General features: G+C 34.2%; 2 protein-coding genes across 2 annotated transcripts in view; both read left to right on the top strand.

Moving 5' to 3' along the window:
• The window catches only part of LOC126970581 (phosphatase and actin regulator 1), a 37,677-nt gene extending 33,886 nt beyond the window's left edge, over window positions 1–3,791 (top strand). Inside the window, exon 10 of the mRNA XM_050816570.1 lies at window positions 1,333–3,791. Within this exon, the coding sequence (XP_050672527.1) occupies window positions 1,333–1,348 (16 nt within the window). The 3' untranslated portion in view covers window positions 1,349–3,791. The remainder of the gene's footprint in view (window positions 1–1,332) is intronic.
• A 3,666-nt stretch (window positions 3,792–7,457) lies between these two features.
• LOC126970700 (atrial natriuretic peptide-converting enzyme-like) overlaps window positions 7,458–26,055 on the top strand; it is a 39,856-nt gene continuing 21,258 nt past the window's right edge. The window contains exons 1-3 of the mRNA XM_050816793.1: window positions 7,458–7,786; window positions 22,928–23,117; window positions 24,813–25,020. Coding sequence (XP_050672750.1) covers window positions 7,727–7,786; window positions 22,928–23,117; window positions 24,813–25,020 — 458 coding nt within the window. The 5' untranslated portion in view covers window positions 7,458–7,726. The remainder of the gene's footprint in view (window positions 7,787–22,927; window positions 23,118–24,812; window positions 25,021–26,055) is intronic.

The following is a 26,055-nucleotide window of genomic DNA, read 5'->3' as shown; positions in this document are numbered from 1 at the left end:
CGCTGCGGACCTTTAAGTACGAGCTTTTTTTGAAGGTACTGTAGCGCGTGGGTCCTCCCTCACACGCGGGATCGTTGGATAATCAAACAATGTTACTTATAATTAATATTAAATATTAGGCTAAAGGCTGACCGTTTTCACTTCTCATCATTTCTATTCTCTTTATTCAATTATGTTCTTATCCGCGTCAATATTCAAATTTTGAATCATTTATTCTTTAACTTTAGCTTGACGGCCAACCATAGAGTAATGAGGTCTTATATGCGGATAAGAACTCCTTGTTACAGTTCCCATGTCGTATCGTTCTAAATGCGGTACAAGACACACAATGATGCGACGTCTTTACGTCGTAGTTATGAATGTCCTGACGTCGCCGCTACGTGCTTGTTAATATACGGACTAGTCCTTGTGAGCGGGCTAGTATTGGTGATCCAAGTGGTTCTCAAGTTATCACACAGCTTTTGTACTGATCTGATAAGGATCACACTGTTACCGTTATAGGTAGATGATTTCACTCTTTGCAGGATATCGCTCTGTCACGTCGGTTACTATGCAAACTTGAAGATTTCGTATTTATTTTATCGATATTAAAATTATGAGAACTATTATAGAAAATATTAGAAATACTTATAGTAAACAATGATATTCTAAATAACATACGATTTTGAGGTTAAATAGATTTTTATTATAAGTAGTCTTCTAGATACTAAATTATAGAATAATACTATTGAACTATCAGCTACCAATAACAGACCCCTGAAAATAACAGCTGTTTAGAACTAAATATTTTGAAAATTGTTTCTACCTAATACCGTGTGAATATTTGTATGCAATTCATTGTCCGCAAAAGAAACAACAACGAATGAAAGCCGGTATAGCTTCTCTTTCACTCGTCTCACCACACTCACTCTTTCGTTGGTTTGACCAATGAAGCTGCTCTTTGATATTTTATATTATCTCTAGCTATTTTGATAATTTTTATGAAAATAAGGGACGAGACAAGCAGGAGGTTCAGATGACGGTAATTGATACGCCCTGCCCATTACAATGCAGTGCCGCTCAGGATTCTTGAAAAACCCAAAAATTCTGATTGGCACTACAATTGCGCTCGTCACCTTGAGACATAAGATGTTAAGTCTCATTTGCCCAGTAATTTCATTAGCTACGGTGCCCTTCAGACCGAAACAGTAATGTTTACACATTACTGCTTCACGCCAGAAATACGCGACGTTGTGGTACCCATAATCTAGCCGGCATCTTGTGCACGACTTAAATTTGACTATATGTATACCGTATTGATTAAGCCTATTGATTTTTTGGTATTTCTTTTAGGTTCCACAGACCATGACGCCTGTGCCTTTACCCGGGTGCGGTGAGGGGTGAGAAAACGAGGGGTTGACAGCGGCAGAGCTAAAAGACAACAGTAGCGGAGCTTCTTTCTAATCATTTAGTACTGTTGGAAGGTCGAGCACGCACCGTGCACGTACCCGCACTCTAGACGACCCGCTGGTACACGCTCCGTGTACGCACGCAGCGACGATAAACTGTTTACTATTCTAAACTGTCGCCTGCCCGCAAGCTCTCGTGTTCGGTGATCACCTCCGTAGGTCACCTGCATCGTAGCGTCGTCGAGTACAATTTGTTATTACTGTTTGAACATTGTATATTAATTTCGCGTATTTTAAGCGTACCGATACATTCTTTGACCTTCGCGAAGGTTAGTGATACTTTGATTGTGGTCGATTGTGAGTTTATGAAGCTCTGTGAGATGTACGAATTTTGTTTTTATGTGAAACGATCCGACTTAGGAAATTATGTAGAAATGTGATTTTTAGTACGCTATATAAATTAGCTATATAGTCCACGGACTAGTAAAAAAATAAGGACTCCCTGTCACCTTACATAACAGTGTAGCACCAATACAAGCCGATTTACGTGTAAATACATAGCCCACACACTTACACTACTACAGGCCGATAGGCGGCCATTATGAGAATTGTCATCGTTTGTGACAGATCAGTTTGCGTGTCAATAAAATATTTTAAAAACGCCGTCGTATGTTGTGAAAAAGTGTAAAAACGATACTAAATAAGTATTTGTGGCCATATATGATTATTTAAGGGAGAAAAAATTGTGTAACTAATATCCCCCGCAACCGCACACACACACTAGCATAACGGTGCTTCACTTGCTAATATCACGGCGTTGAGTCCTTCTTTTTTTACTCGTCCGTGATGTAGTCATTATGCTAGAAGTGTTCGTATTTATTTCATTCGCGGACCACGCCTCTATGTTTGTATAAATTTGTTTATACGTTGCCGTTAAAACGATTCAGTTCATTGAAGTAGAAATTATACAAAAGAGATTTCAGTGTCCATATTGCTATATCTCAAGTTTTCCTGCTCAATACTGCCATAGAATTTTATTTTTTAAAGCAACTATTTTTGTCACCAGTCTTGACTCTAATATATATTATAAGCTTATATAAAAGTATTAAATAATAATTTTTTATTCGATTAATATTGTAATGGTGTTTGTTGAGAAATCATTTATTTAATTCAGTATAAAGAGTTTTAAGTGAGCTTGATATTATCACATCTGAGTTTTCTTCATAGGTACAACTGATATTACAAAGATGTCTCAAATGATATAATTATGTGTAAATGTAATGTTTGTGATGCTCAATGAACGAGTGGTTTTACTGATTTTTTTTTTTAATTTTTAGATAATATTCAGAATTAGATTTGCAACCAAAATATATGAACGATGTGGGAATCGAACCCGCGACCCCTCGAGTTCCGTCCGAGCGCTCTTCCACTGAACCAACAGTTCGAGTGATGCATTGATCGTAAATTTTGGTATGTCTTGTTCAACGCTCAGGTTGTGGCTCCATCTCCTCCTTCGAAAGTTTGGCTCATTGGAAGAGCGATCGGACGGACCCGAGAGGTTCGGGTTCGAGTTCCGCATCGTTCATAAATTTTGATTGCACATTTAATTTAATTAATCCCAGAAGTGAGGGTTATCACTTTAAAAATAACAAATTATTCAGTTACTTATTTGAAATCGTGAATGCAAGAAAATTACTATTAGTGCGAACAGTGTTGCCGATGTCTGGCTCTCGTTTGCTCTTTCTGGTTTTATTGACATTGTAACACGCTTTTATCAGACGTTTGTTCGAATGAAACTCCCATTTTTGATGTATTTAGTAATTTGGTGTATTACTGTCCCGTGCCATAAGCGTTGGCGGATTATAATGTGAGGTGTTTTTTTCATACTTATAACATCGAATATATCCTTCAAAGATACTCGATAATATTTTAATCCTGTAACGTTATTGAATTGCAATAATATTGTACAATTAATGTTAAACGAAATGGTTCCATTGTAGTAAATTGTAGATTAGGCGAATTGGCTCGGTAATGGACGCTTGTCTATTGCTATAGGCTGATTTATTTCTGGCTTACGGCTCTAGAAACTTCGGCGGGAACAAATTGTTAAACAGCAGTCGCTCTAAGCTCATGTGTAGATTAAGTGGTTCTAATGTTAAATAAATTGATGAAGAGTAAAAATAATTTTGAACGTATTAAGGCTCTTTGTTGAATACTATATATATTCATGTTTTCTTAAAAAATATTCGAGAGATGATATTATATTACAAAAAAAAATCACGATATGATACATAGAATTTTTCGAACCGAACGAAGTTAATATACTTTTTTTTTTGTATGAAAATACGGGACGGTACGAGCAGGACGTTCAGCTGATGGTAATTGGTGCGCCCTGCCCATTACATGAAAAACCAAATAATTTGGAGCGGCACTACAATTGCGCTCGTCACCAGATGTTTAGTGTCATTTGTCCAGTAATTTCACTAGCTGTGGCGCCCTTCAGACCAAAACACAGTAATGATTATACATTACTGCTTCACAGCAGAAATAGAACCTGCTTTAGGCCCATCATCTAGCCGGCATCCTGTGCAAAGAAGCCTCCCACTGGTGTCCTTAGTCGCCCACTTACACCACTTTTGGGCTTGGGCCTTCCCTATTCCTTTTACGTCCCGGGGAAGCACAGAGCAAAAGATATATAAGATATACAGAATTACAAAATATTCTCCAGGCCTCTAGGGGGCGCTAGTGATGTGCTTACCGCGGCTGTACTCGACATCTGATCTACTTGAATAACCGCGGGGCACCTTTAACATGTGATTATAACTCATGAATTGAATTATAGTTGAGAAATGATTTTGAGTATACACAGCTATTTCAGGCAATAGGCATTATTGGTAACGACCACATATACTGTCTACACTAACAATTCATATTATATGTATGGAGACAAGAGCCTTAAAACGTTATTGTTTTAAATAACAATTAGAAAATATCCTTAAATCTTTGTTAATTTATCAAATTTTGCAAAGATGTTCATTTTAACTGTATTTAATAAAAATTCATTGAACGACTAATTATAAAATTATTGTGATTTTATTTAAGAATAACATGTTACTGTACGTATTTAATGTAATTCGTTCTATATTAAATGATTATTAAATAAAAAATATTGTAGGATCAAGATCGTTCGGTTCAGTAGGAATGCTTCCACGAGTTTATAGTGTGTCCATTTTATGACACATTTGTACTTTTATTACAAATCTTCTAAAGACAATGTTGACATGTGTTTATTGTATTAATTAGGTTCTTTTTTAAATTGCAGGTATATAAGAATGAGTATTTTGTAGATATTTATAATGATATTTTTCATACCTACTCCATTTTTTTTTTCATATAAACCTATCTGGTTCCTACGTCATAGCAACAATATATTATTAACAAAATAATATTGATTTTGAGAGCACTCAAATCAAGTCACAATTTATTAGTAGGTCTGTTCAAATGCCAGTCATTTTGTTTTTAATTTTCTGTTTGAATACAGCTTAATGTTGCTTCAGTTTTTTTTTTGGGATTTATTTTGAACCAGAATCATGTGATTATATTTATTATATTAACAAGAATATACAAGCTGGATTATTTTGTGAAAATGTATGAGCGTTGGTTTATTTATAATCATAAATTTTTTGCTTGTGTAAATATAAAAAAATGTAAATTTTCGGGTTGGTACATTTAGCCAGTGCCTTCGTATTACGTCATCAAGATAGTGACCCCATAGTACGCTATATAGCTATATACTATAAAAGTATCAAGTGTGTACTATATAGCTTCAATAGTGGGATATATAATATACTAATGTCATAATTCGCTGCCTTTGGCTTGTCCCGATGGCAACGATAATTATACGCAGAAATTAATCGCCCGGGAGAGTCTCGAGTGTTTTTTTTTTTCATTCTGCAAATTAATCGATATCGATCATCGATGTCGATTAAAATATTGACTAAGCATGTGCCCCTAATACACCCATGATTTATGGCACTATGGGCAGCAATTTTTGTTATAATTACATCCTGCTTCTTCTTATATGCCTGTGGTTTAAGGATCAGATAGCAATATATTGGTCATTGAAGTATAGAGAAATGGTTACTCTCGAGACCATTCCATTGTAGGTCGAGTAAACGCCAAAATGATGACTTATTTTTCTAAAAGTTTTGTTGTTAGATTTGCAATAATAACACGTAGGTAGTAGGTGTTTTTCTATTATCTGTAAGGCGATCGGATTTCCAAAGATCTAAAGATTATTCACGTTAGTTAGTTCACACAACGCCATCATACGAGTGAGTGCCTCAGTACTCGATATTCTAGCGGAGATTACTACCGTGCAGTCAAATAATGTGATTAATAGCTCATAAAGTAACCTACCATTAAACTACGAAAAAAATATAATTGATATTTTGTATAAGCTATTGTTACTTAATACGAAATGTTATTTCAAAACTTGAGTGTCTAAGTGACGTTCATCCAGATGTGAGGAATACCGTGCAGCGAGAAATGAATAGAAGTGACTCAAATCAAAATTAAATCTAATCAAAATCCCTTAATTCATGACGGTCAAGGAAATGACACTTATGAATGTCAAGTTTTTTTACTTTTTACGTTAATGAGAAGAAGTCGCAAGAAATTCATTGCCACTCTTTTAAATCAACATTTACAGCTGCATCGTTCTAGATATCATTTCAACTATAATATGTATAGTGACGCAATAAAAATACTCTTATGTCAAATAAGTACTTAAAAGTAATTCCTTACACGATTACATCAATAAAGTAAATGTAAATTATTACGTAAAACCTGACCTAAAACCAAATAAATAAAAGTATTTTGTGAGCATTTTATTAGCGATTGGTAACTCTATCCCTAATCTCAATCTCTTTCTGCACGGATAGGACATCCCGCGACCGAGAGTACTCGACAAGCAGCCTTCGACCACATCACACTTTGTATAATAATCTTCGTATTATTATTTACCATAAAATGTGATAAGACTATTTTTACGTTGTAGTATCTACTTTACATGTAAGAACATAATATTTCCACTTGTGAATATTTCTTATTGATTGTTATTTTTAGAACTGTTACTTGGTGCTGTCAATTACCCCCTACAGTCGGCTCGTCTCCTAGTTTGTACCTTCTCTGAGTTAGTCCACTGAGCCGACAACGTTTTAAAGTTTAGTATGAACACAAGTAATTTTCTCACGATGTGTAAATTTTAATTGTTGCAAAGTTTTACTATACGAGTTTCAATAATTATGATGATAATTGTGTACAAACATAAATTCTTTTATAATCTATTATACCTACCAATATTTTTTAAGAATCTCTCTCCTTTTTAACGCGAGTACATTTTGTGCTTATGACTCGATAGAAAATCCAATAAATAATAATTTCTTGCTTTATTTTAAATACTTACTGTATAAATTATTATTAATGACATGTTGTAATAATGAGTACTATGTAATGATAGCTATAGAATAATTTGTTTTATATAACGATAACTGTAAATATTACAATTACATATTAAGTTTTATACTCGATTGTTTTTTACTTTACTCCGTTACCAGTTGGAGGCTCCTTTGCAGAGGAAGCCGGCTGGATTATGGGTACCACAACGGCGGCTATTTCACCGTAGCTAGTGAAATTACTGGGCAAATGAGACTTAACATCTTATGTCTCAAGGTGACGAGCGCAATTGTAGTGCTCAAAGAATTTTTAGGTTTTTCATGAATTCTGGGCGGCGCTGCATTGTAATGGGTAGCGCGTATCAATTACCACCAGCTGAACGTTCTACTCGTCTCGTCCCATATTTTCATAAAAAAAAATATCAAGTTGGTCTCTACAAATCTGCTATTGCTACACTGTACAATAGCAGTAGCTATAAAATAGATTGACACGATTTGCATCCGCAGTTTCTATAAAAGTAATGGAAAATTAATGGAGGTGTTGACCCGTGGTGCTGAGGTTGTGGGGACTTTCGATGTCGTACAAGTTATGGCGCTAACTGGAGAGAAAGTTAACTGTTGTGCGTACCCGTTACCCCGCCATACAGCCGGCTGCCACAGAGTACTCGCACTACAGAGGATCGCAGCTTTCCGCTCGCTACAAACCTCATTCGACGCGCGGCGCTCTAGCTGTCGCTACACTGCATGCGCTCCGACGCGACACCCGAACATGCGTGCGCAATGTTTACATCCCGCGTCGCGATACGATAAACAGTGAAAGCTCCGTCAACTGTGTGTGTGAGGTTATTCTAAGGACACTAGTGTTGCCATTTCAAGGATATTATGACGTTTTCCGGCGGAATGAAGGAGAATAAACAACGAAAAGACTGTTGGGAGTCAGAGGTGAGATCGCGTTATGTGAATTTGTGTCATGCATTTAATTAGCGCAGATATGAATGGATCATTGTATGGGGTGTCATGTCAGCATCGCTATGAGACTTCCGAGTTGAACAATCGGTACTTTCTCTTCTCAGTACATACTTTTGATTGTTTGTAAATTGTCACAAAAACTGTTTTCGTTTCGCGCCGTTATTCTATTTTCCCCGTTTTCTTTTTATTGACAAACTATCTAATCTAAGAATTAGTCTTGTTGTAGCAACTATCATTGAGCAAGATTTTGTTTTAATTGAAGTAGAATGCCTATGGCGCGATAAAATAGTCTTTTTTAGATTAATTCAGCATATTTTGAATATTTTTCTAACACTAATTTCAGCATAAACGATTTTCTTAAATACTGACCACGGACTGGAAATAAAGAAAACACCCTCAGGCTCTTTAATTATAAATTTTTATTGTACGTTATCACATTGTAATCCATATTTTTATATATAAAAAAAAGCCCGCTGAGTTTCTTGCGTGCATTCTTCTCAGGTCTGAGGCGGTCTCTTTTAAATGGGTGGTAGTTTTTGACGTTCAATAAGTGATTTTGAACCCTATTTTGAATAAAAATATTTGAATTTGATTTTGAAATAGTTTTCGAGTTCACAAAATATTCAAATAAAACAGGTATGAGACTATGAGAACTATCAATTAAACACAATTACTTCTTAATATCGCACAATCTGTACTTATATGACCTCAACATAATATTTTGAAAGTGTCGAATCAACGATTCCTCACGTAAAATCTTACCTAACCTAAGATACTCAATCTATGCACCTATTTTCTTATCCAAATTTTTCAAAACAAACAAACACACATACCTACCTAGCCTAGCAAAAACATCATTTGAAGTTTATTTCTTTATCGTAAGCTTTTTTTATGAATAAGGGACGAGACGAGCAGGACTTTCAGCTGATTGTAATTGATACGCTCTGCCCATTTAATGCAGTGCCGCTCAGGATTCTCGAAGAACCCAAAAATTCTTAGCGGCACTACAATTAATCAAGACATCAGATGTTAAGTTAAGTTTACCCAGTAATTTCAGTAGCTACACCAATTGCAGCTTCGCGAATTTTGTACTTTACTGAAAGAAGAAGTAACATAATACTAAACTAATAAGAAAAAAATATCAGGTGATGCGTGTTCATTTTGAATGAAATTCATTTTGATGATGGAATGAATATCTGAGGGAACTTCTCAAATTTCATAGATTGTTGCTATTTGATTGTTTTTTTTTTTTTATAAAAACCAAATTATTGTATACAGTTAACTTCGGCATATTTAAAAATCAACCAAAACAGGGTTATGGAGATATTTTTATTGAACTGACCTGGTGAATGAATTATAATTAGAACAGTTTTACAAAAAAATACCGCCTTCAAACGTATACCTAATAAAAACGAAATTACTAACCTTACAAAAAATAAACGACCGGCCTGTGCTTACGACCTCAAAATCAAATCAAAATCACTTTATTTATGTAGATCAAGGAAATGAAACATGAGAATGTCAAAAGTTCTTTTTTTATAATTACCGTCACTTCGGAAAAGAAACTCATTGCGACTCTTTTTTAAACAAAATTTACCTACAGTTTCATCTTTTCAGAAATTATTTCAATTACAATATAATATTATGTAAAGTGATGCAACAAAAAACCCTACACGAGTAAGCCAAAAAAAGTATTCGTAAATTAATTTTTTAATTAAATCTTGTTTTTAAGTAAAAACAAGAGTTATAGAGTACAGCTGTAGATGCATCAATCCACACACAACGTAAATAAATAAAGGTATTTCGCGAGCATTTTATTAGCAATTATAAAAGATAATAAATTTTATTTTAAAAACATATAGTAGAGTTTCTGGTAACAGGATCATCCTGCCACGACAAGTAGCCCGCATTTACGAGCATGACGCATGACTTCGAGCCGACTTCACTGCGTTACATATCCGAGAGTGACGGTTAACACCCACAAAATACAGAAGTATTAACTTCAAAAATTAATCTTTGCCAAAACCATTTGAAGTTCCAACCGTCGATGGATATCTATCTTAATTCGTACGTGATACTTATTAAAAAAGTAATAAATGATAAAATTTGCACATAACTGCATTCTTCCTTATCAGTGGTCTTATTTCGTCGCAATTTATCAGGTACACACACACTACTACCAACTGGACTTTGAGAATGATAATAGTCGTATTTCATGCACGATAAAGTTAAAAGACATTATTGTTTACTTATTTGTGTAAGATAATAATTTATTTCCAATAACAAAGACAATTTAATTATTATAATGATGATTTTGTGAATTACGGGCAAATAAACCGGTACGGTCTACCAAGTATCTTATCCTAGATTATAGAGTAAGAGCCTGTGGAGCCCAGACCTATATTGTTTTATTAAAGAATGTCAACGCATGCTCCCAACACAGGTACATAACGATGGACCATTATGGAGTTTGAGTAAACGGTACTAAAGGTTTGTAAAATACCGATCTAAATACATCAAATAATGCAGTGCGATCTTTCGGTATTACCTTCCGAATATTATTCAAAATCACGTTATTCATTGCCAGACACTTAACATCGTGGCAACCCCTTGCCAGACCACTTATGGCCTTACAAATAAAAATGGCATATAGTTATAACTAAGCATAAACCAAGAATATGTAAAATGTTTACACATAGACATTTTGCTTACGTATGGTTTGTTCGGACGTATAACGTTTCCCGCGTTTATTTGCAAGGCAGCTTGTAATTCGGAAAACTTCAGAATTATCATTGTATTGACAGTGTTGTCAACGATATTGTAAACATTTTGCATTTTCTTTGTTTATCATCTATACTAATATTATAAAGCTGCAGTGTTTGTTTGTTTGTTTGAACGCGCTAATCTCTGGTACTACTGGTCCGATTTGAATTTTTTTTCAAAATTAGGGATCCGTAATAAAATTGCTATTTTGTAACACAAGGTGTAAAATAGAAAACCTATTTTTGCGTACGCTGCAAAAACTATTGACAATAGAACAAAATGATGTACAATATATATATAGGCAATATTTTATTACTTATAAAACTATCGCGTGAATTATACTTTATATGGCAAAACAACGTTTGCCGGGTCAGCTAGTCAGTTATAACATTATACCAAGTTTATTTGTAACGCCGTATATGTTCATGAAATTATAATTTTATATACGTCATAGTATAAAAGCTAATTTTTAAATATAATACTTGGGAAATAAGTATATGATGTTTCCTCATTAGCCAGACACTTTTGATAGTTCCAACCCCTTGCCAGACAAACATGTAGGTAGATCATTACCTACCTATTGTTATCGAAATGGTTTATGTATGCCTTAGGTAAAAAACAACCAAATAGTTGTTTGACTTGGTCATCTAATCAAATATGTGTGTCCTCAATTCGTCGTCTACGCAACACGTTTCTGCGAAAATCAAGAACCAACCGTATTTTAGAGCATAAAACTGCAAACATCTCATTAGTAAGGTATCTAAGGTATAGATTGCGAGCCGGCGTGATTGATTTAACTTTAAATCGACATTAACTTATACATATTACATAGTACTTTGTTTGAAGGAGTAAGTATAAACTACAAGCTGGAAGTTTTAATTTTATTATCAGTGACTTGTGCTTTCCTGCCTGTTTCGTTTGTAGTAACAATGGAAAATGCCAGACGACATAGCTAATATGTTATCATAATAAAGCATACACATGCTGTCTAATATAGGTAATATATGTATTTAATACGATAAACATACATAATGTCTAGTTCTGCGCAGGCCACCTAAAATTGTATAATATTATATTAAGAATATTATGTTAAATAATTTAAAAATCAAGCTGGGGAGTTTCTTATCAGTTCTTCTCCCCATGTCAAAACCCCTTTACGAACTGATGTAGCTTCATAACGTTTACAAAGTGTTGTTGCAATATGTTATGTAATTGTCACTTTCTATGGTAAATAAATATATTTCTATTAATGAGTCAAAAACAAACGTTTAATAAGTCATAATTCGAAATTGCCAAAAAACTGAACTTCGGGCATCGAACTCGAGGTCAGTCGGGTACACTGACCACTATGGTCTATAAAGTCTTCTTCTTAAGTTCGCAAGATTTTTATAATTAGACTAGCTGACCCGACAGACGTTGTTCTGTATATAATAAATAAAATAATGTTTTTATATGAATTTGTCAATACTCGTAATATATCATAAAATCAAAAATTACTTCGTAAAATATGCACCCTGCTGTCGTAATGAAATTGTTTCACAGCAGAACTGTCAAACAATGCGTCAATAAATTCTCTCATAGAAATTATGTATGGACACATCAAAGGAAAAACAAATTTGTTGTTTTTGTTTAATTTAGCAGCATTTCACCTTTTAAACCATCTCTGGACTTCCACAAATAATTCAAGACCAAAATTAGCCAAATCGGTCCAGCCGTTCTCGAGTTTTAGCGAGACTAACGAACAGCAATTCATTTTTATATAGGTATATAGACGAAAGATTTTCAACCATAACTGTAATGTCACGATTTCCCGAAAAAGAGGTAATAGGTAATTGTCTTACTTATGTTTGGACTTTTCTTAACTTTCGAAGACAAATGTTAGACCCTAAGACTTCATTAAATCAGAATAATTTACGTGATAGTTATATAACTTATAAATCAGTACCAACTCTTTCCTAAAAAGATGCAGATCTATCCATTTAAATAATTAAGCGTGTCCTCAATTGGTTGTCTTGATCGCCATGACACTTCTCCGAACTCAAACGGCATTTTTAAGAGCAAGAAAATTACATAAGTATAAAATCTTCCATTAGTATAGACAGATAAGTCTATCACGAATCCAATATTAAAAACTGTATTAGATAATAGTATAAATAATATAATAATACAATAATAATAATAGATAGAAGGGATATAAAGTATAAAATGTCTGTTTGTCGTGCGTTAGTTCGTGAGCAGGAAACTTAAAACTCGGAGCACATTTAAGTTGTTTGTCCTTGCTCAACCTCTCACTCCAGTGAGATACTATTATTATTTGAACAATATCATGCAGGAAATCTTGATCTGCTGTTTTGATTTATATTTTATAATTAAGTAAAAGTAGCTTGATAATAAATTTAGTAAGAACTTCCCTTCCATTACTAAAAAGGTGGCTGTGTTTAAGCACTTCTACATAATATAAAAATAAATAAAAATTACATTACAAAAAAACATAAGAATAAGTAGACTACCGACAGAATTTAAATTTTTTACTAACTTTGAAATAAGTATACGTTGTAGAATTAGAAATTCATAATAATGAATACGGTATATTTATAGCTAGCTAGATATAACATTTAGATTATCAGGTCGGTTACGCGACCTTGAAGTTATATCCCCTTCACATGCACGCACGCTCAAGAAGTTTTCATATAATAATGTTTTAACTGCGAATTTCTAATTAACCACTACTTAAAACTAAAGTAGGTGCATTAAACCACCATCAAACGACCAAAAAATTTATTTGTTAACATCTAACAATATTTTTTAAATATATATAAGAACACTTTTATTGCTGCATAAATAGAACACCATAATGTCAAGTGATGACAATAAATGTCTCGTATTAAGTCGTTTTATATTCTATACAAGTGCTGTAGTTAAATAACAAACAGCGCCATAAAGGGAAAGCGTCTATTTAAAATCGGTTCTCACAACCTTCTCAAGCCAAATAAAGTAAACATTGCGCCTCCTCATGTCTATAACATTATCATCAATTACATGTACTTATAAGAATAATAATTAACTACAGACTCATCCCACATTTAACTAACTTATGCAACATACGAAGTCGCGTAGGCAGCACCTACAGGTAATGGAACGACACCTGTTGTCTCGAGTATTTGCATTCGGTAGAGCACTGAAAGTAGGAACCTAATAAGTGTGTCACTGAGAGAGCCGACTGGCAAACGAACGAGTGTCGTGTTAGAGACGACCGCTGACCAGCCGTGTGGTGGCGATCCGGGTCGCTGAGTTGCATTGCCCACTGACCACAACCGTGTTACAGTCTTTTGCATTTAGTTCACAACAACTGTACATATTTAGATACACTTTCTGCTAGATATTTTATGTTCTTGTCGTGTGATTTGCACCTATTTTACATGATAAGTTGTCGGTTTTACTCCTGCTAACCCAAATCTACCAGTAAGCCCAGCAGATCTCTGATAGTGACCTCGGCCTACCGAGGTATTGTGCCCTGTGTTCCATTGCGACCTCTAGAGTCTAGACACTTAAACATTCAGCCCCTAAACAAGCTTAAGGCTTGATAATATCGAAATTAAACCTCAAAAAATATAGATTTAAAAAGGGCAATTGTTGGAATAGAGGAGGCGAGCGTTTGAGAACAATAGACATAGGCACCACATACCTACAAATTAACGTGACCATGGATTTTACAATAACATGATTACTTCCTTCCCACCCAATTTGTTAGCTTCAAAGCGGTCCAGAAAGCTGTACATTTCATGCTTATGAAATCAAATATTCAACAGGGCAGATCTATTTAATTAAAAAAAATATATAACTACAACACCGATTGATTTAATTTGCAATTATGTCTTAGAGTTGCTGTTTTCTTGTTTGAGTAATAAGAAATAAATAAAATATTTTATTGTCCTCTATGCTATCCTGAGTCTTAAGCATGCTGTGACATATCGCTAATTAAGTTTAATACTAACCAGGGTCCTTAATATAATAAGCCAGTAGGTCCCCTACATACTAACGGTAAAGAATGTAGACATAAATGAAATAAAATAGCCTTTATTATTACTAGTGACTTAATTTTTCTTTTAAATAAAACTTAGATTAGCTTAACTAGTAATTTGTCTCTCGACAAAGGCCTCCTCTATGGACATCCACCTAATTCGGTCTCTGGCTACTCTCATCTAGTCCGGTCCTGCTATTCTTTTAAAATCGTCCTCCCACTTTCTAATCTGTCTACCTTTCCTTCGTTTCCCGTCTCTTGGATACCATTCTGTAACGGTTTTTGTCCATTTCTCTTTCTTTTCCCTCAGAATCTAGACATACTTACATACAAATATTATTAAATGTTATCCCGGGCGAAAATCAAGACATCATTATAGTTGTTATTATCGTATTATTTGGTTTGCAAACTGTACAAGCAACAAAGAGAATATAACCATTGTCATCGAAGTTAAAATAACTCACAATAGTGAGAAATTTGCACGTCTCTAATATTTTCATTACTAGAATTGTGCAATGAGTACGCGGGATCGCCAAGGTGAACGAATACTTCATAAAGTTCACGGATTTCTAGTCCATCACTTGCATTGACGATATTTTGTTAGCATAAACGAACAACGTCTCGAATATCAATTAACTAGGTTGCAAAAACTGGTCTGTACATACTATTTGATTATTAATAATTCAATATGTCATTGATCACAACCGCGCAGTAGGTAAGTATTTAATTACAATCTACTTTCAATATTGAAATACTATTCGATTGTCGATTGTGGTAGTACTAATGACAAGTTATCTCATTACATTCAACACATTTAATTAACTAAAATAATAGGTATGCTTAAGTTACAAAGCAGGCTGTTTGTATAAAACTGTATAAAAGACATCTATCAAGTAGATACCAAAGTAGGCATATTATATATGTGAATATGATTCAATGTAACCTGATACAGTCAAATAATGAGAATCTCCGCCGTTAAGTTGTTGATAAACAGACTAGAGAATATAACAATTTTTTTGATGAAGAATTAATGGATATTAAAAATAATTTTTCACTATGCCTTTGCCCACACAGATTTTGTGTATCTCCTTTTTTGTAAACCGGCAAAAATGAAACAAACACTAAATAGTAAATTATACCACAATTTTCACAGTGAGTGATACCTACCTGATACAGTCGAATTATAAAAATCTCCAGCGATAAGTAGTTGATAAAAAGACTAGAGAATATAACAAAAATAATGATGAAGAATTAATGGATATTAAAAATAATTTTTCACTTTGCCTTTGCCCACACAGATTTTGTGTCCTGATCCTTTTTTGTAAGCCGGCAAAAATGAAACAAACACTAAATAGTAAATTATACCACAAAGAGATTAATATGCTCAAATGCACAGACAAAGACAAACTGTTACAAAGCTAATTGTACATACAGACACAGCATTTGATTACTTATATTTTTGTACGATAGGATTATCTGGAATTAAATATGACGTAATCGGCAATATTAGTTTTTGCAAGAAGACCGAGGACTATCAAATTCTACGAAAGAGTAAGGTAACACGACTACAGCATCAATTTGTTCACCTCTACAGTCTGACTTCCCCACTGCGACCGGTCTTGCTAGAACACCCTGAATAAGGGGTCAATGTGCGATCAACACAACCGGACTAAGCATGTATAAGTGCTGCTATTATCAATAGGTACATCCACAGTGAACACGATTAGTAAATACTTACGAATACTTCGACAGATCACAGAAGCTATCAATGAATACTTACCCACTATATCATTAAAGAAATATAATTATTATTAACATACTTTAATACAAATATTTCGTGACTACTACAGTAAGTTTTTACCTTCCTTGCCTTCCCTTTTCGGAATGATTTCTTCCCAACTATCTTCAGGTCATTTAACACAGTTTTACTGCATGCTGTTCTTTCCTTTCGTAAATGGACACTTATTTTACTATTTATTACAAAGTATTCATTAGTAGGTACTGTGCGAATTACATTTGCATAGTAAAAGGTTTAGGTGGCCTATACCCTGGCCCGTGTTCCTAAAGGTTTCTCGTTTTGTTTAACAGTTTTATTCGAGCAAGCAGTCCAATAGAACTGGACGATAATCATTAGATAGATGGGTAAGCGGTGTATTAAGGAAATCACCGTAAAGGGAATGTAACTTGTGACACACAGACTATGTATACAATTGTTACAATGGATTAAGTAAGAGTCGTAGATAAAATGTATCAACTTTCACAACAGCACACGATCGCATTTAGCTTTTAATTACAACTTTCAAGCCGGCCAGCAACTCGTGAGTTACGTATCAGTAGTTACCGGCTTGTTGACACTCCGCAGTTAGTTAGTGTTTACTTCCAGTTTGTCTGGTTTGCTACTCAGGTTCATTATGAAACTGATTTACCATTAAAGGATTTGATCATAAAAAACGCAAATTCTTGCAGTTGCAAATTACTATTGATAGTAATTTTTAGTATTTATTTCATATGATATCTATTTATGATTTCGCGTTAAATTAGTGGGAAGTAGAAGAAGATGTCAACTATCAACCTACATGACCAGGTCAGGTGATCATCCCTGCTCATGAAATCATTGATTGACTGCAGATCAATTTTTTGCATAATCTGAAGCAGAAGGAAGAGCTCAAGGATCGCGTTAACACTCGACTTAATTGACTTTTCCTCCACAGTGACATTTGGGGTCACAACTTCACTTCTCCCTAACTTTTGTTTGTGTATAGATAGATATATAGATAGATAGATCTCGATAGATCTCCTGTCCTCCGCGTAATTTTTGGTCTACTCCTCTGACAACTTCGTTGTGGGTTTCGTTCCAGAGATTGGCTGCTATTGTTTGCTTTTCTTCAAGAATATCCATTTTTTTACTTAATTAACTAACTTTATTGACTTTTCCTCCTGAGTAAGACCCGGGGTCACAACAGTTTTTACTTCAATTCTCCCTAACTTTTGTTTCTGTATTACCTTCTTGATAGATCTCCTCTCCTCCACGTAATTTTTAGTCTACCACTTTGACAACATCGTTGTGGGTTTCATTTCAGAGTTTGGCTGCTGCTGTTTGCTTTTCTTCAAGAATATCCTTTAAAAAAAATATTTTTTAATTCATTCTATAAATGCACTGATAGAGTATCAACTGCCGCGCAGTAATTGTAGTTGTATGTGAGAAGGAAATAATTCGAACAGAAATCGCTCTAGCATCTATAAAATATTTATGAGGACATAACTAACACAGTAACAATAACGAGTTAAATTTGTATAAATCACAAATTATAACATGTTTGTAGAGTATAGAAACTGTTAAGTTTCCATTTATTTTTCTAAAAGAATCCACATGTTTGTCAACTGTATTCGAGGTAATTTTTTCCAGCACGTATCATATCTCCTTTATACAAGTAGGTAAACGTGCCTGTAAGGCAAACACTTGGTCTGTTTGCGGCATTGTTTTAGAAATACAATAATAATGTATAATATGTAGGTATATAAATGGGTTTCGCAAAATACAATGATTTATCTAATGGACTGGTGACCTATAGCGGACTCTAAATTGATCTGGCGCAACTCAAACAATTTCGTGAGCCCTGGCATTTGTTAACCACCTAATAAAGGTTTTGCTATAACGCACCATAGTTCTAATTATAGATAGACAATTGTTGTAAACAAGTCGAAATATTGTTTTGTAACTCTGTGATGTAGAACTCTTTAGTTTTTGTTACATTACTTAAAGCTGCGGAGTGTTTCATACAATACTCAGATGTAACAGTCTTACGTCTCAAGTTCTGAGGCAATCTTGTGAACAAATGAACCATAGCGATGTCAGTTGCAGAATGTTTCATTTTCTTTTATGATTTGTAGCAGAATTATCATACTGTTATGACTGAATCAGATATTTAACTGTAGTTTGTATGCAGTATGTTACTACTTAATACGTAGAACCTTCCAATATATTATTTCCTAAATTTTTTTAGCTTCCCCCTTCGCTTTCAATCTAATTGAATGAATCATTTGAGGAACTTGAAAACTCTCCTTCTCGAATCTAGATATTTTGTGGATCGAATAGGCTTTTGGTCAATTTAACATTTGTTCTTGGTCAATTAGTTAAGAGAGGTTAATCACCATAGTTAAGAGTTTCGACTAGACATTTTAAGTTTAAACGTTAAATAAAAGTGTTTTTCTGGACTTTTAGCTTTTTATATTACAATGCACACATAATCAATCCTTGACAATATGTAGGAACAATTTGTTATCTTTTTAAAGTGATAACCATCACTTGACCTCACAACTGTGGCTATTTGGCGACTAGACCTAGTCCTTAAGAGTCCTAGTTACACCACGTCCAGAATTGCACTATTGTGTTCGCCACTCATACTTATATTCGTCGTCAAGCCCTGCCGCCTTTACGAACCGCAGTATCTTCTTGACGCGAGTATTACAAACAGCATCAGGGAGCAAGGTGTAGTCGCCAAGGATGGTGTTATGCTTATGCATTAATGGGCCGCAATCGTAGAGGAGATGAAGAGGCAGTTCATCGGCCTCAAGGCAAAAACTGCAAGTTTTACTGTTTTTTATTCCGACCATACCACAGAACAGGTAAAAGATATTAGAATGGCTATCACGCGTAATTTGCATGGGAACGCCCTAGTCAAATAAACACATTCATTCGCATTTACACTAACCCTTAACACAGCCTTATAATTGGTCAACACATAGATAATCGGCCAACACACGCCTACTTTTGACAGCTCACACCTATGAAGTTTCGTATTTTTTTAGTATAATATGAAATATGATCCGTCGATCATATTCGCGGCGCGTCTGCCCCGCCTACCATTCTAATCGCTTTTAACTGTTTTGTTGACCAAACTGAGGTGCCTATTTAGGCGATTTCAACGCGTAACTCACAGCATGTCACATCTACTATTAGATTAATTGATAACAAAATATTATGATTATTTTCCATACAAGAAATAATAACATAGCAAATTATAATATAAAGTCAATTATTGACATTTCAAATACAAGTTTTATCTCATAAATTATGAATTATAAACTGGATAGCGGCATTAAACTACTTACAAACGGCACACGGTATCCGCGTACTATTAAAATAATAACTAATTACTGACTTGACTTACATTTTGTGCATTATAACGGTGAAAGTTCTCGTTGACAAAGTATTGAGGTGCAATCTGATATTCGCTTTACTCGTAATATAATTAATACTGTTCTTATAAATAACCTTTAGTATGTCCTCCACCCATGCTCTCTTGCTTAGAAACTTTGGCAAATAATTTTCCATACAAACGTTCTCAAATCTTTTGTCTTTGGTTCTTATTTTCAAAATAAGAACAATTTCATTATCTATGTTTTTTTGGTTTTTTGATATTCTTGTTTTTGTTGTTGTTGTACTATACATATCCCAAAGCAATAAGCGAAAAACTCGTATAATCAATTCTGACACTTCTGTTCTTTCCTAAGATTGATTAATTTTTCGGAGGAGGAAATTACGCTTACGCCGAGCACGAAACCCTGATTTTTGATTAATTTAATCACGATTTTTTGTCAGAGCTGCATTTGTTCTTGTAGCACTGATGACGGTATGGTTCCTTTTATAAGAAAATATTAGCAGAAATTTACCATACAAACGTTATCCACTGCATTCTCGTATTTTCTTATAAAACCAATATCATATTTGTTTCTTTTCCTTTTCCTAAGCATTGACAAAAACAAACAAAATAGCGTGGAGCACTCGCATAAATGAGTAATAGTCTATACACTAGACGGTCAGCTGCTGCGAACTATAGGCGCCGCCCGATCGTCACGCGACATGCAACACACAGACTAAAAAGTTTGAGACGATGTAATAAAAGTTTCTCTTTAAAAATAATTTCGAATTTAGTTCATGACCATAATATGACTCGACGGCGTGCATTCGACGTAATTTATAGGCTATCGAAACTCTCTAAGAAAAACGCGATTCACTCCGTTGTATGAAACGTGCAATCATTGACAGATTGACGGATGACGGCTATAATCTTGTAAAAATAGGAGATAGCCGAAATCCACTACGTTATACTTCGTACTTACCCGGATTATACTTCGTGGCCAATCGCGATACTGTAATCACTACTATTTAAAACTTATGTCAAATGACTGCACGTTTCATACTAAACTAAATTTCAATTATCACTTTGGCAGTCCCGCCTCTTATTACGTAATATGCAAATACTATTACATCCTCTTTGGTTATTTATATAACGCATTTATGAACGCATATTAATTTAATATATCACGCATTAATTAAAAGCTTAAACTTCATTTAAAGCTAACGTATGTATGCTTTCAATGCAAATGGGTTTTCTTTGATTAATTTCATAATCTTAATTCTTACCTATCTTATGTATACGGCCTTTTAAAACAATATCTTTATTAATTCTTCAACATAATTAAATTCTGCTTATCGTATCATGCAGCCCAATAGATGCGTAACGAACAACGAAGCGAATTATAACTGTTATTTATCAATTATTGTCCTTATATAAGCGACTTTAAGTTGTTAATGAGAAATAAATATCTTTAAGCCCAAAGTTTTGTAAAGAAATTTATACACGGTATCTAACTAATTGATATAGAAAGAAATAAAAGATGACATAGGTACATTATATCTTATACGGTTTCGATTTTTATGGTAACATGAAATTAAATGAAATTTTATTTGCAAAAAACATTGTACTTAAGATGTTAATATATCTAATATTAATGATAATCTTTGGATTTTGCATGTCAATTGACGAAACATCAAAATGTTTCGTCAATTGACATGCAAAATATGTTATAAAATTGTCTAAATACCCACACACTACCTACTGTTATACTGAAACATATCGGATTTCACAATTGTATCATTAATATTTTTAAAATGAAAATTTAAAGATATTATAATATAAGACGTAAATAATTTAATAATTCATTTAGTACCTATGTATAATGTTAACAAATTCAATATCATAAAAGTATTTCATTTACATATATTATCATCAAATAGACTAATTCATAATAATAATAATTCATTTTGTATCGCAAAATTCATTTAAACTATAGAAGCAATTATTTATTAACCACTGATGCAGTCTTCTCTTAAAAAACTCTGAAAGGTAAATCATTAAATTCATTAGGCAATTTATTTTATCTTTTCATAGGCTGCTATGCTATTATGCTGTAACAATTTCTACTAAAAGATGCACATGTGACTGAACGAAAAATAGCTCAGCCTATAAGCCTATGTTCAGCGGTATCGATTGTCCATAACAGGGACAATATGATTTCAAGCGTAACGCAACACACAATGACCTGAGGGCAGCATTACTAGAGTATTCTGTCTTAATACGTAATCCGTGATCAAGACGTGTATTTGATAGACTCTTTTATACACAGTAATACACACACAAGAATACGGATCTAACATCACTGTGTGTCTGTCACGATGAGTTTTGAGATGTATTGCAGCGAATTACCTTTTTACGTAACTAATCATAGAAACTTTCAAGCTCTACATCTTCTTCTATATATATATAAGAGATTTCCACGTATATAGTCACTCATCACGATATCTCTGGAACCATTAGAGCTAAACACTTGAAATTTGGTAGGAATATTCTTTTCACCGAGTAGAGGTCAGCTAAGATAGGATTTTACGAAATTCCACCCCTGATTATTTATATTTCCAATATTTGTTTTGTATGGACATATTTTCTATGAGAGAATTTATTGACGCACGGTTTGACAGTTCTGCTGTGAAACAATTTCATTATAAGATCTGGAAGCATATTTAACTAAATAATAGTTCTTAATGTTATGAAATATTATTGACAAATTCATAAAAAATCTGTATTTTATTTGTTATGTATAGAACAACGTCTGTCGGGTCAGCTAGTAATTTATAAATGCATACAATATACAAAACGCTTATATGTCACATTCATACAAATAATAAGCTAAGAATTACGTCATCTCATATATGGAATGAAATGGATATTGAAATGCCAAAAGAAATATAAAATTTAATTAGTACAATCGTTTGTGGCCCCAGCTGTTTGCGTAGATACATTCTGCCAGTTAGTAATTATGCACTTAAGCATAGTACTTCCATACAAATGAGAAAAAAGAGCTTTGCCCAGCCTTAGTTCTCGGTAGAAAGTTGTATATAGAGTGCTAGTAAGTATATGGACAATAATTCAAGTGAATACAATCTGTAATACAAAAAATGTAATAACTACATGAGTTTTGTTTTACAGCTCGGTTACGGCTGGACTCAGACTGGACAACGGCGATGTCGGTCAAATAGGCCAGAGTCAACGATGTCGGTCAGCAGTGACATCAGGTTCACTCGGCGGAAGATGAGCCGACCCTGCAGGGGATGCTGCGCGGCTCTGGCAGCTCTGCTGGTGCTGCTACTCTTTGCTGCAGTAGCTATTTACCTCGGCCGTTGGTACCATTATTGATTCATTCTATTTTAAGAACTATGAGAAGCCTATTTTCTCAATATCATTACAATAAAATATCCTCAGTAAAAAACTCGCCTGCAAATTTTGTGATAGTAGCCTACTGACATGTTTTTATGTTTTTAAATAGTTTAAGTCGATTCAAATCTGCTCCTCATTGATGTTAAAAATAATAAGACAGTAACACTGCTTTCAGAAAAAGCTTTCGTTTCCTCAATGATTGACAGTGCATACCCAAATATGACAATGGCCAGACCATTCGAACCTATCGAATGACTTGAATAAACATGATATAGCAACGTTCAAAACATCAATGAATACAGTATACGTTTATATTAAACAACCAGCGTCGTGATAGATCGATATTTAAAATCCATTGTAGCCGAATATATCAATTATTTCCCACCAAAACAAAAATACCTGCTGCGACATTTAGCTGCGCCCGCGCCAGTCACCAGATGAAAGGCCAAGCATTCAACGACCTCGTATCGCCACAACAAGTGCATGGAAGCCTCCAAATGCAAAACATTAATCTTTATCAATGACTGCAAAATATTCTTAAATGCAATGAAACTCTTGGTTTCTCAATGTACAGAAAATTTTACTCAAACGTTGCATTATTGTATTCTTTTGTTTATGCCGTACTGGAACGTACTGTAGAAATTTGCTTATTATTGTAGGTATACTATCAAATTGATTTCTTCCTGATATTAAGTGATCACCGTCGTCCAACATCAGAGGATTTACAGGAGCGTTGCCGATCTTTGAAGTACGTCCTTATTTAGAGGGTACTCATGTCTTATTACCGTGGGAACAGCGCAAGGGATTTGTTTAATGAATGAATAATTCCATGGTTTTGTAGTACGTGGCAATAAGTTCCTTAAAAATCGCACTGTATTGTAAAATTTCTTAATAGGTACGTACAGGTAAGATTAAAGATTCTCTAGAATTTTTTACAGTAAAATAAACTTGATCACCCATTTCATTTGCCCTTGTTGTAGAGTCGCTTCGAAACTATTGAGTTGGGTCTTGGGTATTAACCCAATCATTAGGTATACTATTTATATCTTATATTAAGACTTAATGTATTTTTATTGCCCAGAATAATTTTTCTAGTTAAGTGTTTGTCAATAAGTACATGACTTTTGTACAATAATTGTATCAACGAACAAAATGTTGGTTATTGGATGCATTTGATTAGTTCCTGCGAACTGTAGTTTTACGTATCCCTTTATTTATTTTAATCAGCTTTACTCACGATACATCAGTGTTGGTACCGACTAGTTTTAGATCATTTAGATTCATCATCAGTAGTGGAGTGAGTTCGCGGTCAGGTCCCGTCAAGCACTACTCATTTGCGCTCTTAGTGCGGGGCTTAACAGGGCGGAGGGCGAAGGGTGCGCGGGTGATGACGACTAAAACTTTTGTGTTTGGCGTTCACGGGTGCACTAAACGAACTCACAATTTCCACTATATAATCATCGGCACTACAGCTGGCATAGACCAACCCTTTCAGGTATTAAAATTAGGTTAACTGAATATTTCAATGGCTTCCAAAAGCTTGCGAGACACAAAGTCTAACCAAAGACATAAATGCACCAACATCTGTGAATCGTAATTAAATCCGGTTTAAAAAAAATAAAGTTAATAATGTCTCACGAAAGTTTTAATTATTTAGATATGTTCCTGTTTGGAGATCCGTTAAAGCGGCAGACATTCAAAGGATCGTTTATAGCCACGGCGTGGGGTCACAGAGAGGAAGGCGATTTCGACGCAAATGACAACAGCACCAGCGAGGGGGAGATGCGGCAGATGCTCTATAATATCTACAGCAACTCGGAACTGCGCTCTTGTTTCGTATCCGCTGATATTCTTGCGTTAGACAAGTAAGGTTACATTTTATTTACATCAAGATTATTCAATCACGTCTGTTTCCTATACTAGACAGAGGTCACCGAACTACGGACCTCCATTTGCCATTATCGATTCTATTGAAATCCTTACAAATTTAACTTCGTTAATTTGGCTGTTTAAGGAATACGAATGAGCTTGAATACTAGTTATTTTATTCTTGATACCTTTAACCATAGTCTCTTTTCAGTACATTTCCATTCTAAGTAGTTCTTTTATAAAACACTGTAATGCCAAATATATGACCATTTAGACAACTTTAATTACAACACGATTTACTCAAATGTTATGAATTTATTTATTTGTTCTGAATTCGGCTAAGTTTTAAGTTGGGTTAACTTTCTAATTATACAGTTTAAGACTCACCGAACTCTGGAAATAAATTATAGATATAAAGCTGGGTTTCACATCAACAAATTAACCGCTCGTTCAGTCGAGACACCAGCGGGCGCCGATTCTTCGGTGGAGGCCATGGTTGTATTCTGAATGTAGACTTACAAAATTTATGATATTAATTCATTATGTTTACTATTTACATTAAAATGTCATCAATTTTCTACGAAATTAATAAAATTGCAACTTTAAAAAGTAAAGCTTTGGCCAAAAAGTATGTAATTTATTAGTTTTCTGGCACTGGCAAGATTTCGCATCAAAATTGTGAGATCATATAACGGTGAAAATAATTCACCCAAAATTAACGTTTTAATTTTGGTTAATTTCATTGTCCTAATGTGTGACACTCTGCTTTAAAAAAGAACTGTTGCGAAAGATAAGTAGATGATTATTATACGAAGTCACGTAATCTGGAAACATTTGATTATTATCAAGTTATTTATCTGTGAGAACTTATATACAGAGAGAATACTCGTATACAGATGAAACGAGATCATAACAAATAAAATTATTCAAATGAAATGTTAATCATTATTCGTAACCGGTAGCTTTGTTTTAGTTACCCAAGAGTTATATAATTAAAACTTGACCTCTCCATATTCATGGTCATGGTGAGT

The sequence above is a fragment of the Leptidea sinapis genome, chromosome 21 (assembly GCF_905404315.1).
Source record: "Leptidea sinapis chromosome 21, ilLepSina1.1, whole genome shotgun sequence".
NCBI lineage: Eukaryota > Metazoa > Arthropoda > Insecta > Lepidoptera > Pieridae > Leptidea > Leptidea sinapis.
This window is presented reverse-complemented; position numbering and strand designations above follow the sequence as displayed.